Genomic DNA, 18,110 nt, shown 5'->3' with positions numbered 1-18,110 from the left:
AAATATTTTTTATTTTGCACAGGCTATATATTTACCCAGTTTTTATTTTTACACTGAACTGTTCCTTTAAGGGTTTAACGTGCTGGAGTAATCCCTACCAGCTGAACAGAAGCGTTTTCAAGATTGCTTAAAAAAGACCAGCGTTTTACACTTTACACTATCACTACTAGATACTCTAAATGACACTTTCATAAACTTTTTAAAAAAACATTCTCAGTTCACCACTGAATTCCGCAATATCACTGGCCAAGGGGGCCTATACTAAGAATTGTCTAGTAAACCAATTATGTTTGTAGACAAATACACTGATATCCAAATCCTGATCATATGGTATTTCCTTTACAATTATGGAATACCATAATCTTATTGGTCAGACTGGCAAAAGTCCACATGATTGTTTTGCCACAAATATGGGTTATGCAGCTGTTATCGTCAAGTACAAGGTACTGTTTTATTATTACAAAGAAAAATAAAAAATGTAATTATTTGCTTAAATTGGACTTCACAGTACATAACATTCTAACATTTTGGAGTATTCTGGATAACAGGTTAAAAATCCTATTACTGTACTAAGGGAGGCCAGTTGCTATTTGCAGAGATGGCATGTACCTCAGGTAGGTCTCATATAGACCACAGCTGATATCCGACATGTGCTTGTTATGTTAAGCTAACATTGTAAAATACCTGCCAAGGCTGGGGCCAGTATTACAAATTTACCGGCAATGTAGCTGCCGGTAAATTTGTAATACGATTAAAAAGAGCCCTCGGCCTGCCCCCAATCCCCTTAAACTTAGCTTTTCTTTTGGTTCCTTTTAGCGTCCGTGGCGCAGCCACGCCCACTTTGACATTATGACCCGCCCATTTTGATGCCACGCCCTGTCCCTTTGTGTCCCCGCCCCCCACCAGCCGGTAAAGTATTTTAAAAAAGGTGGCAACCCTACCAACAGGTAAAGAAATGTCCAAAAGAAATACCCAAGCGAAAGGACAGATTTCTCCAACGTGCCCTGATGCATGTGGAGCACCCCAGTCCCTGAAAGTATCAAACATGGGTCAAAGGATTTGTAAAATGATGTGTTTTATTTTAGTGGGAAATAGAGACTGCAAAAATACATTGTCACCAGGAAATATTCCAGAACAGACCTTTATTTAAATATACCCTGGAAGGAATATATATTACAGATGACAGTATTTACATGCTGGCAGTACTTCCATCTCAGGAATTAGAAGCACCCAACAATACAAAACCATGAGAAATGTTACCTTTCTGCAGCTTTTTCCTTGGATTGTTGTCTCTCTGCTTCATTACCATGAGGAGGGTGAGGAGCAATTGAAATGGGCTCAACCTTTTCTTTTCTCTGCATTTGGTTTTGCTCATTGAACAGAAACTCGAAAACATTTTTATACTGATTGCAGCAAAAGAACTGAAATTGAATAACATTTAATTACAAGGTTTGAAAGAAACTTTTGCCTCATTGTAGCCATTGCAGTTGTACAGAATTGGTATATCAGTTGCTTATGAACAGAAACAATCATTATTCAACTGGCTGTACAGAGAAGTATTGGCTATTACATAATTTATGGAGGAAAAAAACAATACATCATTTTGAAGGGGTCATATAAATAAATAACAAGAGTGGGGAGCTCTGATAGGTTGGCCAACTTCTATAGTCTAACCACAATACAATGAATCCTCCTACAAATGTCTGCAAAGCAAACGTGAGAATTAAAGGAACAGTAACAGTAAAAATTGAAAGTGTTTTAAAGTAATGAAACTGTACTGTTGCCCTGCACTGGTAAAACTGATCTGTTTGCTTCAGAAACACTACTATAGTATATATAAACAAGCTGCTGTGTAGTAATGGAGGAATTGAAAAAAGGCTATATGGCACAGGTTAAATAGTGGATAACAGATAACACCATTATGTTCTACAGAGCTTTTCTGCTGTGTAACCTGAGCCTTCTCTCCTTTGAATGGCTGCCCCCATGGCTACACAGCAGCTTATTTATATAAACAATAGTAGTGTTTCTGAAGCAAACACACCAGTTTTACCAGTGCAGGGCAACACTGTATTTTATTTGTATTACTTTAAAACACGTTACTGTTCCTTTAAGTCATAAGACAACAGTAATGTTATGGAACTAAGAGCCCAATGTTTATTTGTCAGTCATTAATCAACGTTAATGTTAACAAATAGGTATGTAAATGTATGCTTTGTATGTAGGTTTCTGTTACGTATTTTGGTCACAGTAGAGGGTCTCTTGCCTCTATTCCGGACTGACGCTGGCGGTGCGCGGCAAATCCGATATTTAAAGGGGCTTTGAACTCAAACTCATTGCCCATTGTTAGGTATAACATGTTTAGTATCTGGGTGCGATTTATATCTGTTCTGATTCTGGTTTTGATCCTTGCCTGCCTGACTATACTGAACTCCAATTCTGACCCTTGCCTGCCTTTTCTGAATTCTACTGGTATTAACACTCGACTGCCTGACTATTCTCTGAACGCTGCCTGTACTGACCATGGCCTGATTGACCTTGCTTGAACCCCGCCTGACTACGCTTGGTAACGACCGTGCCCCTTTGCCTGTCCAGAACTCTTGCTTGGTTCCTCTCTTATTGAGACCTGGCGGCATCTGAGTAGCTGAGTGCTCTTCCCGAAGCCAAAAGAAGCTGCTACAGAGCCGTGGCCAGGGAGCCTAGAATTTGTTCTGGCTTTAGGGAGCCGATCGTGACACTGACAGAATACTTGCTGGGCCAGGCAAGCACATGTTCTGGAAGATAATCCAAACTGAAAAAATAAACATTACCGAATCAGAACATGGCTTCTCCATGAAAGAATCAAAAGGAAATGGCCGCAGTGGTTGTCCACAGAATTCACACCTCTCCTTTTCAGACTGCTGATTCAAGATCTAAATAAAAACATTACTTTATCAGTGTCAGGCACGGAATCAGCCTGTCAAAGCACATTTAGATGCATTTCACCATGAAAGCTCCACTGGTGTAGATACACAGCACACAAAAAGCAAAGTATGTATTTTTTGTGATGAAATCAATTCCATTTTTGCTTATACAATTCCTGTCAGTGCATAATGAAGATGGGGAGAACGGGCGTATGCCAGTGGAGAAAAGCATAGTGTGACATTCCCCTAAAGGGTTACTTTTTCTTATGGTGTCCAGAGTCTAGTTATAACATTCTATACCAGGGGAAACTGAAACTACTCAATGTTTGAATCTTGAATAGATAATTAGATTATCAGGGCACAGTTTAGCAGGAGTCCATTATGCAGTGGGATTATATGTGGAAGGGAAAGCTAATTACCTATCTCTCAAGGACTAAACACGCAGCTTTAGTTTACCTGTTTGGCCCTGTTCATTGCACTTGTGTTCGACAAGGGGTACACTGCCTCTTTATAATACACTGCTGTTGGTTTATTGTGCTGTGTTGTGTAAACTTAGTCTGCACGTCAAGGAAAAAGCATATTTCAGTTTTCTTATTTTTCTTAAGAATATTTCCTAATATAAAACAGTGTAATGCGAAATTGAACAGCACCATCAACTCTTGAAGCATTTAAAAAGCCTTTATTTAGGCATCACCGCAACGTTTCAGGCCATGCGGCCTTTTATCAAGCTTGATAAAAGGCCGCATGGCCTGAAACGTTGTGGTGATGCCCACAAAAGCATAAATAAAGGCTTTTTAAATACTTCAAGAGTCGATGGTGCTGTTCAATTTCGCATTACATTGTTTGCCAATGGGAAGTGGCCATTGCAGAACGTGCACCATCCCTAAAGATAATATAGAGAATCCATGTGCTGACTACTCTTTCTCCACTAATATAAATCAGTGTCATAATGAACATAATTTGAGTGTAGGGTTTCTTACTTAGTAAAATGACAGAATTGTTCAAGGGCTTAAAGGCCCAGGTCGGATAGACAACTTTATCTGATGCAAGAAAATAGATAAAAATGCTAATAAAAAAAAAGGTCCCCAGTGATGTTGTTCACATCAAGTCTTAAAGGAAAATGATACCCCGCGAACAATATAAGTCTCAATAAAAAGATATTGCATAAAACAGCTCTGTAAAACCCTATTTCATGTAAATAAACCATTTTCATAATAATATACTTTTTAAGACAGTATGTGCCATTGGGTAATCATAAATAGAAAATTGCCATTTTAAAAAATAAGGGCCGCTCCCTGGGATCGTATGATTCACTGTGCACACAAACATACCAAACAAACCATACTTGTTAGGTCACATAAGCCAATTAACAGACAGAGTTCTGTCTTTTGCTTCAACACTTTTTCCTGTTACAGTTAGAGTTGCAGTATTGCTGGTCAGGTGATCTCTGAGACAGCACACAGACCATCACGAAATGGAGGTTCAAGGCAAGAGATGTAAAAGGGCAAGATTTACTTAAATATATATTCCAGTTTGGTTAGATTCTTTAATATGTCATTCAATATGATACAAAGTATCTGTTGCTAAAGTATTAATTTTTAGGGGTAAAGTTTAGGGATACTGTAATAGGAAAACATTTTTTTCTAGAGCACATCAGTTAATAGTGCTGCTCCAGCAGAATTCTGCACTGAAATCCAATTCTCAAAAGAGCAAACAGATTTTTCTATATTTAATTTTGAAATCTGATATGGCGCTAGACATATTGCCAGTTTCCCAGCTGCCCCCAGTCATGTGACTTGTGCTCTGATAAACTTCAGTCACTCTGTACTGCAAGTTGGAGTGCTATCACCCCCCCCCACCAGCCCATCATCAGAACAATGGGAAGGTAACCTGATAGCAGCTCCCTAACGCAAGATGCCTGGTAGATCTAAGAACAGCAGTCAATAGTAAAATCCAGGTCCCACTGCAACACATTCAGAGTGCCATAAAGCAGTTCCATCCTAAAGTGCTGGCTCTTTCTGAAAGCACATGACCAGGCAAAATGATCCGAGATGGCTGCCTACACACCAATATTACAACTAAAAAAATACACTTGCTGGTTCAGGAATGAAATTTTATATGGTAGAGTGAATTATTTGCAGTGTAAAGAGTGTAATTTAGAAATAAAAACAACACCATAAAAATTATGACAGAATCCCTTTAAGTTCCACCAGTGAAACACAACAGGAAGGATCCTGTTTCCATTTACATTGTGCTGTATACTGATGCCCAGCCAAGCTTCCTGGGAGCTTATTGTGCACTACTGCAATTTTACCGTGTGCAGGAACTGCATCTTATAGTACAATATGAAGACTTTTTCAGGAACTTCTCATTAAGTAAAATAGTGGAATTATTACAAAGAATGGAACAGTGCTAGCTGTAATAATACTGTATTTTAGCTCTAGCAAGCAACAGACAAACCTGAACTGCAAATATGGTGTCGGTAAAGCAGGAATGTTAATAGATATGTGCTGCCAAAATGATATCATCTTATTGTTTGGCGTTTTGGGGAAATATTGCTTAAACAAAGATTAAAATTCCATAAGCACTATGAACAGAACTCATACTGGGCCCATTGCCAGTCAGTTATATATGGAAAAGAAACTGCAAACTCACCATCATCCAGCTGTTAGGAACTACAACTCCCAGAATTCTCAGTCATACCTTGTAGGCTATATAAGCCCCTAATCAAATTCGTTAGAATACAACGGAAAAAAAAAACACCAACACAAATTAAAGTTTAAAATAGCAAAGCCTTTATTAAGAAATTACTTACTGAAACTCCACTTCCTGTCCTCTTCAGAAAGGGCGACCATCCATCCTGCAGCACTCGATATCTCCTCCTGGCTATTCACGGACAGCATGCAGCTGGGAGAGTGTGGGTCCCCTTGTCAAGCAGCGGGCTTCTTGCGGCTCTGTATGGATGGACATGGTGTTCAGCGCAATTTACCAGTTGAGGGATTCACCAACGTGCTCCTGCCGACCCTACCCGACCCCTTGTTCGGGTTTTTGGTGGAGGAGCAGCGCAATTACCGAGAGCTGGAGGAGGAAATAGCGCCTGTGTGAGCCCCCAGGCGCAGGGACTGAGAACACGCATTGAGTTGTGCACAGCTGCCGGCAATGCGTGCAACAGCACCTCGAGCCAGAAGGGGACGATGAGGGTGCGTGTGGGGCCGTCATAGCGCAGCAGCAACCTCACTCGGTCTCTGGAGGGGCTGCGGGCGCCCAGATGCGAGTACTTGTCTTCCTGGGAACTCGCACTGGAACTTGTTGGGGGTCAGGCGGCCCAGCCTATGAGACAGGGGGTCGTTGTCTCCCGGATATCGTTCTGTGCGCTGAGCTGTGCGGTCACCAGCAGGAGCTGCAGAGAAGCACAGGCGCTGCTCCTCCACCAAAGACCCGAACAAGGGGTCGGGTAGGGTCGGCAGGAGCACGTTGGTGAAGCCCTCAACTGGTAAATTGCACTGATCACCATGTCCATCCATACAGAGCCGCAAGAAGCCCACGCTCTCCCAGCTGCATGCTGTCCGTGAATAGCCAGGAGGAGAAATCGAGCGCTGCAGGATGGATGGTCGCCCTTTCGCCGTTTCTGAAGAGGACAGGAAGTGGAGTTTCTGTAAGTTATTTCTTATTAAAGGCTTTGCTATTTTAGATTTTAATTTGTGTTGGTGTTTTTTTTTCGTTGTATTTTAACGAATTTTTTTGTAAAATTTTTTGACATTACTGGTCCTTTAAAACCATTTGTTACTTCCAAACAAGAGGGTAATGTCCAGCTGCTCCCCTCCAGGTGCAGTGTGCAAACACTCTGCATACATTTAGAATCAGATCAACAGACGAAGATAAGTTAGACAAAAATCTTTATGTGTTTGTGTCTGTGTGTTCAGTCACTTAACCTTCTTCTATTGATGTAATTCTAAGGGCAAATCAGATGACAAAGGGCATGTATGGGACCCTGGGGAGTTGTGGTGACTGTTCTAACAGATCATTCTGCGTGCCTACTTGCATACTTGGCCTGACCAAAATTGTCAGAATAATATTCGATCAACTGAATTGTGACTAATTGGTTATTGTATGACTATCTTAATTGATTCCTGCAACTCTTACAATTCCTTTAGATAAAGTGGAGCAGTCTTAAACCAGTTACCAAAAAACTTGAATTTCGAGTTTATTCTAGTGTAATTTGACTAGGGAATAGTCCAAATTCGATTTGAGTTTAAAAAAAAAAAAAAAAATAGAATTTTGGAATTTATCATGTACTGTCACTTTAAGAATTTGAATTTGACTATTTGCCATCTAAAACTTGATGAATTTGTGTTTTAGCCTATGAGGCCTCCTACAATCAATTTGTTGTTCGTTTGGTGGACTTTTGAAAAAAAATATTTATTTATTTATAAAAAAAACTCGAATCTAATTCGATTGGAGTTTGCAGGTCGGTCCTATTCACCCGAATGTTAACAATTAAAATTTTAAATAAATTTAGTTTTTTTTTCCGAATTTCGAGTTTATGGGAGCTTTTAGAAACCTTCAAATTTTGATACCCCAATTCGAATGTAAATTTGAATGTGAGATTTATCACACCTCAACCATGGACACAGTTCTAATTCGAATACTCGCCACCTAAAACATGCCGAGTTCATTTATGGCAGAGCTCTGTTGAACCATTTGAATATGTTAATTGCCTTCCTGACATTCCAGCTTTTTTTGGAGGGAAAACTCGATTCTAAATCGATTTGAATTTTTCGGGTTGGAACTATTCAAACGAATATTAGATGTTTACATTTGTTCTTAAATAACCTCCCATTCGAGTTGTGAGTAGATTCGAATTTAAATTCACATAAATCCAAAATTCAACCTTTGATAAAAGTGCCCATTAAAGTGGAAGTAGATCGACCTAGACTACATGGTAATCTCTTGCTTACAGCTCCAATTACCTTTTTCCCAAGTGTATAAAAAATAGAAACATGACAGTGCTGTGTAAAAAGAAACATACTGTACATACGTACTGCCCAGAGTTATGATGGCACAGATAATATTGTACAAAAATATTTCTGGTTAAAAATTCTGTGTGTCTATGGTGAAAGACAGAACGACTGTTATCTTCTAAAATATTCAAATTGAACATATTCAGAAGTGTAGAATCAGTTGGGGTTTGCTACACAATGTAAAATAATCTCTTTGTAGCCTCGGGTGCTCACTGTACCCTCTGCCTGGGTAATGATAATATGCAGAAGTGTAAATCCCACCTGCATCATTGCCAGAAGTCTGTCATTTTCAGAAGATTCACGTTTGTATGCCAAGATTGTAGGTGGCCCAATACTAGGCAAAGTTTTCAGTGGCTCCTCAAAAAAAGTCTTATAATGCAAGCCGAACTGTGAAAGGAACATGAAGAAGGAAATCTTTATTAAAATCAGATTGCCTGCTGGAGTGATAAGGACAACAATGCTTGTAGTTTTACCTCCAAATCACACAGAATGCTCAGCTCGCTTAGGCCTTCAGATAACGACGAACACAAATCTGCAAAGTCAGATATTTATGATTATCAGTAATGACCCCAACGTTGCTGGATCTCTTCAATTTGATTCTTTACCTTCATGTTTAGTGATTGTAAGAAAATCTTCCGCTGTTGCAGTGATACTTTTTGGGGTTTCTGTTACTGGAACAGGAATACAAAGAAAATATTTTTTTAAAAATAATGACATCATACTGTAAAACATCCATGTAACATGCTTAATAACAAAAGATGGGATGGGTTATGTGGCTAATGCGTACTGGTATATTTCCTTCACAAGCATTTGTATCAGCTTTCAATCCCAGGGTTTATGGGTGCTACATGCTTTTGAACTACTGAGGGCCCTTAGACCTCAATATTTACAGAGAATATTCCTTTCCTAGTATCATAGGATACAATTAACTTTTAACTTGTGGTGGTGAAACACATAAAAAAGCAACTTAAACACCCATGTTAAGGGCCCTCAAAAACAAACTGTTCAAAGTATAGATAGTCAAATAGGGGATAGTAGAAACTTATTAGACACTGGAATACAAGCCTCTGTCCTTCTGCATTAGGTAATTACTTGGGTGACACTGCTGTTACTTTGCTGTTCCTAACTTCTACTGTTGCAACATCTCATGTAAATGCTATTACTTTAATGATCATTAAAGTAGATTCCTTTGTAGGATATTTATATATGTGTTGTAAAAAAAATGAGAGGGTAGGTAAAGCTGCATTAGAAAGATTGTTGCAAGACATAGGAACCGTTATTTCCATGCGAACATTTCTGCTACAGATACAGATATAAAAAATGACCTATAGCATAAAAGCAAATATCTTACTGTCAATCTCTGGGGTTTGCTCATGGAGCCAGCTGTTATCAGTCTGTAACTGTACTGAAATGCCTAGAGGCACATTAGAAGAAGAACAAGATGTAGCTGTGTTTGCTTTCCTAATGGGAAAGAATTAAATATGTTACAATGATTATACATTAAGACACTACCGAACAAATGTATTACAATTTTTGCCTGCACTATCTGTAATCAATTGCTTTTTATTTGTGCACATTTTTTTCCCCATGATCGGGATTTTTCAAAAAAAAAAAAAAAAGTTTGCCACCTAAAACCTGCCGAGTGGTTTGCTTTTGGTAAACCAGACTGTGGAAAAAAAATTAACTGTCCGGTGCGTGAGTACATGTATGTAATGAGGCTCTTTATGTGCATATGTGTGACGTGACTAGCGAAAGCTGTGGCGTTACTCTAAGTGCCACAATATGGCTGCCTGCATCAGGAGCTTCCTCTTGGTGTGGATGGCATAGCGCTAGGGGGAGGGGGGGCATTGTTTTTGGGAAAAACAATTGTTTTGGATGATAGGTTCCCTTTAGTGGGGATCGAAATTTGCACTGATGTAAGCTCACTCAGGCTTGTCTTTGTGTACTTCTGCAATTAAGATAAATATTCTGTTTTAGCCGTTTCTGAGATTTTAACCTATCAATGCCAGGATTATCCGTTATTAACTGAAAGTCAGCAACCCTAAGGTTGACTGAATACAGCAAGCGCATTGAAAGTGCAGAGACAGTTAGGTCACTGTCTGCTATTGGCAAAACTGTTAATATCTTAGAAACCAGTAAAAGCAAGAAATTAATGTGAAAAGCAAAATTACTAAGAGGGCAACTCTACATAAACTTCAACTCATCTTTTTTAGTTTTAGTTTAGACCCCCTTTAAAGCCAGGCTTCACACTATAACGAATTATGATTGATATTATAACGAATTATGATTGATATTATATATAACGATATTATAATCTCCCCAAACTGCCTTGCCGCTTGCTAGAATCTAAATCGACGGCGGGATGGTACTTGGAGTATTTCGTTTTCCTGAAGTCGCCCGAAGTTTCCTTGTGAGACCGGTGGGGAGGCATTTCGGGGAGATTAGTTGCCCGAAGAAGAACTGATTTGTCACTTGGCAACTAATCTCCCCCAGTCGCTTTGTGGGCCCCTGCCCATAGCCTTTCCTTCTCATTTAAGTCCTAAATGTATATGCCTGGGTAGCAGGTTAATTGTGGGGTATAAGGACATTTTTTTTAAATCAGATAACATTCTAATACTATTAAGAAAAGAAAACACTTCAGATTTTCCCTACAGAGTTTAAGAATAAACAAGATGACAAGGCAAATATTGGCTAAATCTTACTGGAGTAGATTTTCTTCTGTGGTTTTGTCATGTGGATCTGACTGTTGTTCTCGTCTCACTGCCATTATTGCCCTGGGAAAATAGGCACCACCTAAAAATATAATTCAGTGTAATCATGTATTAGATGCACTGTAAAAACACATCCATGTTTAATCTGCATTGTCAAGTAAGGGGCTTTGTTATACAATTTATTATAACTGAGAAAAGTAACAGATTCAGTGTAGAATCTGCTAATTATTTTTAATTTTCAAGCAACTGGCTGCACTTGATACTGTTTTAAATCTGCTGTAAACTACACTATTAGCCTTTACTCTTAAAGTGGATCTTTCCATTCAAATCACGGCTGGTCTATAAAATGCATCTTTTGTAACTGCTCACGAATGAAAGGCAGATCCAGTAAGCTTACTACAAAATTCTGTAATCAGGGTGGATTTATAGGTAGTATTCCATTCAAATACACTGGGTAGAATGAAGAAATTCTATTATAATATAAACAAATAAATAACTAAGAGACACAAGTATGGTAGAAAAGCCATTGGTTTTATTGTGTTTTTCCCTAATCAATATATAAAGACAACATTTATAACCCTATTAACTGTTTTTCTTCCTGAATATACAGTCCCATTTGTTAAAGGAGCAGTATACCACCTTGTTCAACATAAGATCAGTGAACAGGACCTATGATGAATATACTTCTGATTTCTGTTTAGCACTGGCAATCAAATTTTCTACCAGAACCAAACATACTGTAGAGCAGCATTAGTTTCCCGGTCTGCCCTCTTTAGGGCTAGTCCACACGGGGAGATAGCGACGCGTTTGCGGTCGCGGCGACAAAGCGCCGCGACAGTCGCCGCGACCGGCGCAGGCGACAGTTTTGTATGGGCGCCTATGTAAAAACGCCTGTGCTAACCACACGAGGCGATGCGCTTTTCAACAGTCGCCTGAAAAAGCCTGGCGAGGCATTTTCAGGCGACTGTTGAAAAGCTTTGTCGCGGCGACCGCAAACGCGTCGCTATCTCCCCGTGTGGAATAGCCCTTAGGCTGCATAGTTGGCCAAAGGGACATAAAGGAGTGATTTGCATGTCTCCGCCCATGATGCCTTATGGGAGAATTTAAAAACTCTAACTTTTGGTATTTAGGCAGTGCTATGTGTATGGCATGAGACAACTAAATACCTTCTGATTTGAGAAGTCTTCGCTTTGCATGTAAATGCGTGTGAAGGGCATTTTTGACTCCTTTTAGCCCATCTCAGCCTAACCAGGTTAAGTTTTCTATTTCACTACTCTTCAAGTCCTACCCCCTACGAAGCCATGTTCCAATATCTTGCACTGATGAGGTCTAACAACATTGAAATAGGCTGTCTGTTTGGATATATGGCTCTAAACCACTCGGCTGTATCTGTGCTATAAAAGCAGTGGTTCTGGATGCATAATTTGCCAAAGGAACATAAAGGAGGGATTTAAATGTTTCTGCCCATGATGACTTATGGGAGAATTTAAAACTCAATTTTTTAAGTTATTAGGCAGTGCTATGTGTATGGCATGAGACAAGTAAATACCTTCCGATTTCAGAAGGCTTCACTTTGCATGTGAGCCCAGCTCACCCTAACCAGGTTCGGTTTCTCTTTATTTCAAGAAAAACAACTGCTGCTAAGAGGTCCTTAACCTTAGCCTCCCTCTACTCCACTTTGGCTGGAATTGCCCAGTCATGTCTATAGCATTCTGTAGTTTCCATTGACTTCTGTACAAAACAAAAACTGTGGTACCGTGTTAGCCAGTAGCAAAAAAAACAAATAAAAAAAAACAAACAAATACAAAAAGTATTGTGGAAGTGATCCCTATATATATATATATATATATATATATATATATATATATATATATATATATATATATATATATATAAATAAATAAATATTAGGGATGCACCAAATTCACTATTTTGGATTTGGCCAAATCCCCAAATCCTTGGCGAAAGATTCGACTAAATACTGAACCGAATCCTAATTTGAATACGCAAAATTTTTTACTTCCTTGTTTTGTGACAAAAAGTAACGATTTCCCTCCCTGTCCCTAATTTGCATATGCAAATTATGGTTCAGGTTCGGCCAGGCAGAAGGATTCGGTCGAATCCTGCTGAAAAAGAACGAATCCTGGACGAATCCCAAAACGAATCGGTGCCTAATAAATATGCTTGGAAATAATGATGCACCGAATCCTGGATTCGGTTTGGCATTCAGCATTTTTCAGCAGGTATTCGGCCGGATCTTTCATGAAGGATTCAGGGGTTCGGCTGAATCCAAAAAAGTGGATTTGGTGCATCCCTACTTGGAATGCCATTGTTATTAATATAGAACAGGGCTGTCCAACTGGTGGCCCGTGACCCCCCCTTATGTGGCCCCCCAGATGCTGTATCTGTTTACCATATGTAAGATTTAAAAATTATCACTACAGAGATAAACTGGCCCCTGCATTGTTTAAACCTCAAATTCAGACTCTAACCCCTTGTATTGTTCACACCTGTGATCCCCCTGCATTGTTCACACTTGTGACACCTCTATTGTTTATATCCTAAAACCCTGTACTGTTCACACCTGAGACCCAGACTGAAACTGCCCACATTGTTCACACCAGAGTAGGCACCCGCCTAGGGTACAATCATGGGGGGGGCACACTTTTAAGGGGAATTTCCTTTCTTTCCCTTTTTTAAACCCTGATTTGCTTGGCCTTTAATAGTTTTTCAACTTTATAAACCTTTTGGCAGCTGCTTGAACAGGTACATATTTGTGGGCAATATCTTGGCTGCTATTTGCACAGGTAAACAGATGATATGATGGATATCTGGCTGCTGCTGGCACAAGTACATATGTAGAGGCAATAGTGTGTATTTTTTGGCTGATGCTGGCACAGGTACAGATTGGGGCAATATAAGGGATTGGCTGCTGCTGGCTCAGGTACATGGGGCAATATGGTGGCTGCTGGCACAGGTACACAGATGTTTGAGGGCAATATGATGGATGTTTGGCTACTGCTAGAACAGATACAAATTGGGGCAATATGATGGATTCTTTTGGTTGCCGCTAGCATAGGTACAGATTGGGGGTAAAAATATGATGGATGTTTTGGTTTATGCTGGCCAGGGCCGCTCCGGCCATGAGGCAAGGTGAGAATCTTGCCTCAGGCGGCACGGAGCGGCCAGTTACCAGGGGCGGCAAAAAGCCGCCTCTGGTAACTTTAAGAGCCGAATTTCCGTTTTTTAAAACGGAAATTCGGCTCTTCTAGCGCAGCGAGCGCAATAGCGCTCACTGCACTAGCGATGCGGCCCCTCCTCCACCCGCTCCGACGCTGGTAGTTAGAAGAGCGGAGCAGGAGGAGGGGCGGCATTGGGGCTGCTGCCTCAGGCGGCAGCAGCCCCTGAAACGTGCCTGATGCTGGCACAGGTACAGATTGGGGCCTGGGGGCAATCTTGGCATAGGTACAAATGGAGGCAATAGGATAGGTGCTGGCACAGGTACAGGGGGCTATATGACTGGTAAGGTGGGAAATGGTAACGCAGGACTGGGTGGGGGGGGCACTGATTGAAGCCCTTGTCTAGGGTGCAAAAATACCTTGGCCCGGCCCTGCCTCCCTGTGTGTGCCATTCTCTGCTTGCCCTACACTACCTGTATAATGTAAGTCTGTTAGGGGTTTGTTCTTGGGGTTATTAGCATTTGGAAATAGTTGTTAAGGGCCCCTAAAGTGTTCAATCATGTGTTGGGGGGTTGTTGTATTATCCACAGAGGAGGATTAGGCATATGGATTTAAGGGTATGTTTTTAACACAACTTCAATTTTTCACATATGAGTGATGAGGGATTTGCCTGCAGTGAGCACCAACCATTTGGTTTTTTGGTATGGTACCACTGTTAATGTGGATATGATCTTAAAATTTCTTGTGGTAATATGGGTGTGTTTTACAGTGGGTGTGGTTTAAAAGGGGGAGTGGCCAACACTGACTTGAATTATCGGCCCTCCTCCACATAGGCCAGTAACATTTTGTCCCTCGGTACCACAGAACTTGGACAGCACTGATATAGAAGAATGCTAAAAATACACAAAGCCCGGTATTTTTCTCCAGAAAATAAATAATATTGTTACAGTGAATAATGTACCCCCAGTTGTAAATTATAAGGAAATTATTAGTCACTGCCAAGTTCCATCGCCAATTTGCAAAATAAAAGCAAAGTGTTTTAATACAGGGCATAATTTACAGAATACTCACGCTTAAAACTCTAAATGATAAGTAAGACACATGTTAGACAGTAAAACACATGTTACACAGTGTGCAACTATTCCCGCAAAACCTGTTTTCTGCAGCATATTGATTTTGAGCTGCATTAGTAACAGTCGGTGGATTCCAGTCACTGCTGTTCCGCTTACCCCGTTCCCCGCTGTGCCCACCCTGCTGTTCCATGTTCTGCTTTCCCGCTTTCACTTCATGGGACTCCCGGGCCGCTCTAGTTGTTGTGCTTGGTTTCCCGGGTAACGCGATGGGGCTGAAGAGACCGGTGCATCCTGGGAAAGGAGACGCTGACTGAAAACACGCAACTTATTTCTTATAATAACTATTCAGCTTCGGCGTGGGACAGTGGCCGCCGCTGCTGTGCCATTAGCTTGCATTTAGTGGGAATTTGTTGCGCTTTACACGCTTCCCTCATTTAACCGCAACGTTAGTCACAGTGTATACTGAAAAGCTGTAAAGCGCAACTATCGCTCCAAGAAGTTGATCCTACCAAAGTGCAACCATTGAAAAATTACTTCAAAGGGGTGGTTCACCTTTAAATTGATTTTTGTACGTTATAGAAAGGCTAATTCTATAACAATTTTCAAACTATAAAAAAAAAAGTAGACTGAAAAGTTCCTAGAATGAGCCATTCTAAAACGTACAAAAGTTCACTCAAAGATGAACTACCCCTTTAAGTTCAGGCCACACTGTGCGTTTTGGGCAGATTTGGTCACCTGGCGACTAATCATTTTTGCGGCAATCAATCTCTCCAAATGCCTTCCCTGCCTCTGCGCCGGCTAAAATGAAAAATCGGATTCGTTTTCCGAAGCCGCCCGTTCAAAAACGAAACGCCGCGTGTGATTAGCGCCGGTGTTTTTTCATTTTAGCCCGCATAGAGTGAGGGAAGGCGATTAGTCGCCAGGCGACCAAATGTCCCCAAAACGCCCAGTGTGGCCTGACCCTTAAGAGGGTTGTTTGCCTTTGAGTTAACCTTTAGTATGATGTAGCAACTGATATTCTGAGATAATTTGTTATTGGCCATTTTAGGTTGCTAAAAGTTAAGTTAAATGCAAACCACCTCTTTAAGAACACAGCCAACTTTGTGGGCAGTGTCGGACTGGCCCACCAGGATACCAGGAAAACTCCTAGTGGACCCTCATGCTCAGAGCCGGGCCAAGCCGGGCAGGCGCCCTAGGCAGCCTGCCTGGCTGCTGCGCCGGCTAGTTGCGCGCTTCTGCGCATGCGCGAAGAGACGCTTCAGCGCAGAGACGATTCTGCGCATGCGCAAATCAACGCATGCGTTCGCGTATGCGCACAGATGGGTGGTCGGCAGAGAAGGGACCGGACTAGGGGTAGGAGTAAGTACGTGCCTGGCGCCCCTCCACCGTTGCGCCCTAGGCACGTGCCTACTCTGCCTACCCCTAGTTCCGGTCCTGCTCATGCTGTAAAAAATTTGGCCTATTTCATGGCCATTCCCTATTTCTATGAAGCTAAATAGATGAATATTTTATAATATGTAAAGCATAGAGACTAGAAGAATAGAGGTTGAGTGAGGAAAAGAGTAATAGTACTTACAGTAGGTTAATAAGGTATTTAATTAAGCAACGCTCCAGTTTGCAAAGTTCAGCACTCTGGTTGCTATGGCCCCAATTACCCTAGCAACCATGCATCAAATTGAATAACAGACTCAAATATGAATAGGAGAGGCCCGAATAGAAAGAGGAGTAATAAAAAGTAGCAATAAAAATAAATTTGTAACCTTACAGAGCATTTGTTTTTAGATGGGGTCAGTGAACCCCATCTGAAAGCTGGAAAGAGTCAGAAGGCAGGAAAGAATTCAAAATCTCGAACATATAAATAATGAAGACTTATTAAAAAGTTGCTTAGAATTAGCCATTCTATAACATACTAAAAGTTAACTTTAAGGTGAACCACCCCTTTAATGTTTTAATAATTTTTTAGTAGACCTAGGGGGTTATTTATCAAAGGTCGAATGTTTACAGTTTTTTTTATATCTTAAATGAACTCGAATGGTTTCTTATGTAAGAAAAAAAAAAGTTCAAGTTGCGAAACCCAAAAACTCGAATCACTTGAATTGATCAAGGTTTTGGGCAAAACCCTCTGAAAAAAAAAAAAAAAAATGATGCAGGCTTTTAACATCTTCAAATGGTTCAAAGGACTTCTGCCTTGACTCCTTCATAACCTCGACAGGTTTTAGATGGTGTATTTTCGGATTCAAGCTATTTCTAGGGTTATCTAAAATTTTAGCTTTTTAAAAAAAAAAAAAAAATGTGAGTTTAGACCAAAATATTAACCTTAAATTTTCGTGAAAAACACAATTCGAACCTTAATAAATAACCCCTTAAAGTATGGAGATCTAAATTATGTAAATACCCCTTATCCAGAAAACCCCAGGTCCTGAGCATTGTGGATAACAAGTCCCATACCTGTACATACATATAAAAAACATAAATACATATTTATTAAAGAATGAATGCACTTTTTTCTTGACAAAGATTTTATTAAAAAACTATAGTAAATATGGCAATTATTAAAACAGCACTGACAGGACAGACAAATTGCTGGGGTTTTTTTTTCCTGTTTAAGTCCTTTATAATATTAACAGGGGTGTGACTTCGGAGGAGATCAAAATAAACAGATGATGACAGATCCAAACTCCAGCACAAATGTCAACCATAAATTCTTATACAGACTTATTTGGTGAGCATTAATACAATTCGTTTTGCCTTTTTTTAGAACTTGTGTGGCCGTTTCATCTTTACAGACAACGTTAACAGAAACAATTAACTTAAAAGAATTAAGACAAAAATAAATAAAAGGCATTACAGATTGGGGTGAAATCTGCTTGACATTTAGAAACTCACACTGTATATGCACATACAAAACAAAAAAGATACCAATCCCCATACTAGCTGTCTATATATTGTATGCGCTATACACAAATGTAACCCACGCTCTGTTCATTGAGCCCCAACCCCCAAAAAATACAAGGTGATAAAATATGGTCATAACAGGAATAAACTGCCAAAGATTTTTTAAACATAACCTAATTTGCACTTTATAAAAAAAGAGCCCATATATTACATTGATAAAGGCATTACCCTCTTTGCAAGGGGAGGGAGACATATGATAACATTTGTGTAATTCACATTTGTGTAATTTGTGAAATGTGTGTTACACTCACTTCACCTGTGTTGCAGAAAG

General features: G+C 40.1%; 1 protein-coding gene across 1 annotated transcript in view; it reads right to left on the bottom strand.

Annotated features, from left to right (window-relative positions):
- The window catches only part of erich6.L (glutamate rich 6 L homeolog), a 41,412-nt gene extending 26,144 nt beyond the window's left edge, over window positions 1-15,268 (bottom strand). Inside the window, exons 1-8 of the mRNA XM_018263801.2 lie at window positions 15,041-15,268; window positions 10,624-10,714; window positions 9,273-9,382; window positions 8,527-8,592; window positions 8,395-8,453; window positions 8,183-8,308; window positions 2,808-2,909; window positions 1,261-1,421 (exon numbers count right to left, since the gene is read on the bottom strand). Coding sequence (XP_018119290.1) covers window positions 1,261-1,421; window positions 2,808-2,909; window positions 8,183-8,308; window positions 8,395-8,453; window positions 8,527-8,592; window positions 9,273-9,382; window positions 10,624-10,714; window positions 15,041-15,074 — 749 coding nt within the window. The 5' untranslated portion in view covers window positions 15,075-15,268. The remainder of the gene's footprint in view (window positions 1-1,260; window positions 1,422-2,807; window positions 2,910-8,182; window positions 8,309-8,394; window positions 8,454-8,526; window positions 8,593-9,272; window positions 9,383-10,623; window positions 10,715-15,040) is intronic.
- Between the last annotated feature and the right edge of the window lie 2,842 nt (window positions 15,269-18,110).

The sequence above is a fragment of the Xenopus laevis genome, chromosome 5L (assembly GCF_017654675.1).
Source record: "Xenopus laevis strain J_2021 chromosome 5L, Xenopus_laevis_v10.1, whole genome shotgun sequence".
NCBI classification, from domain to species: domain Eukaryota; kingdom Metazoa; phylum Chordata; class Amphibia; order Anura; family Pipidae; genus Xenopus; species Xenopus laevis.
Note: the sequence above shows the minus strand (reverse complement) of the source record. Positions and strands in the feature narration are given on the sequence as shown.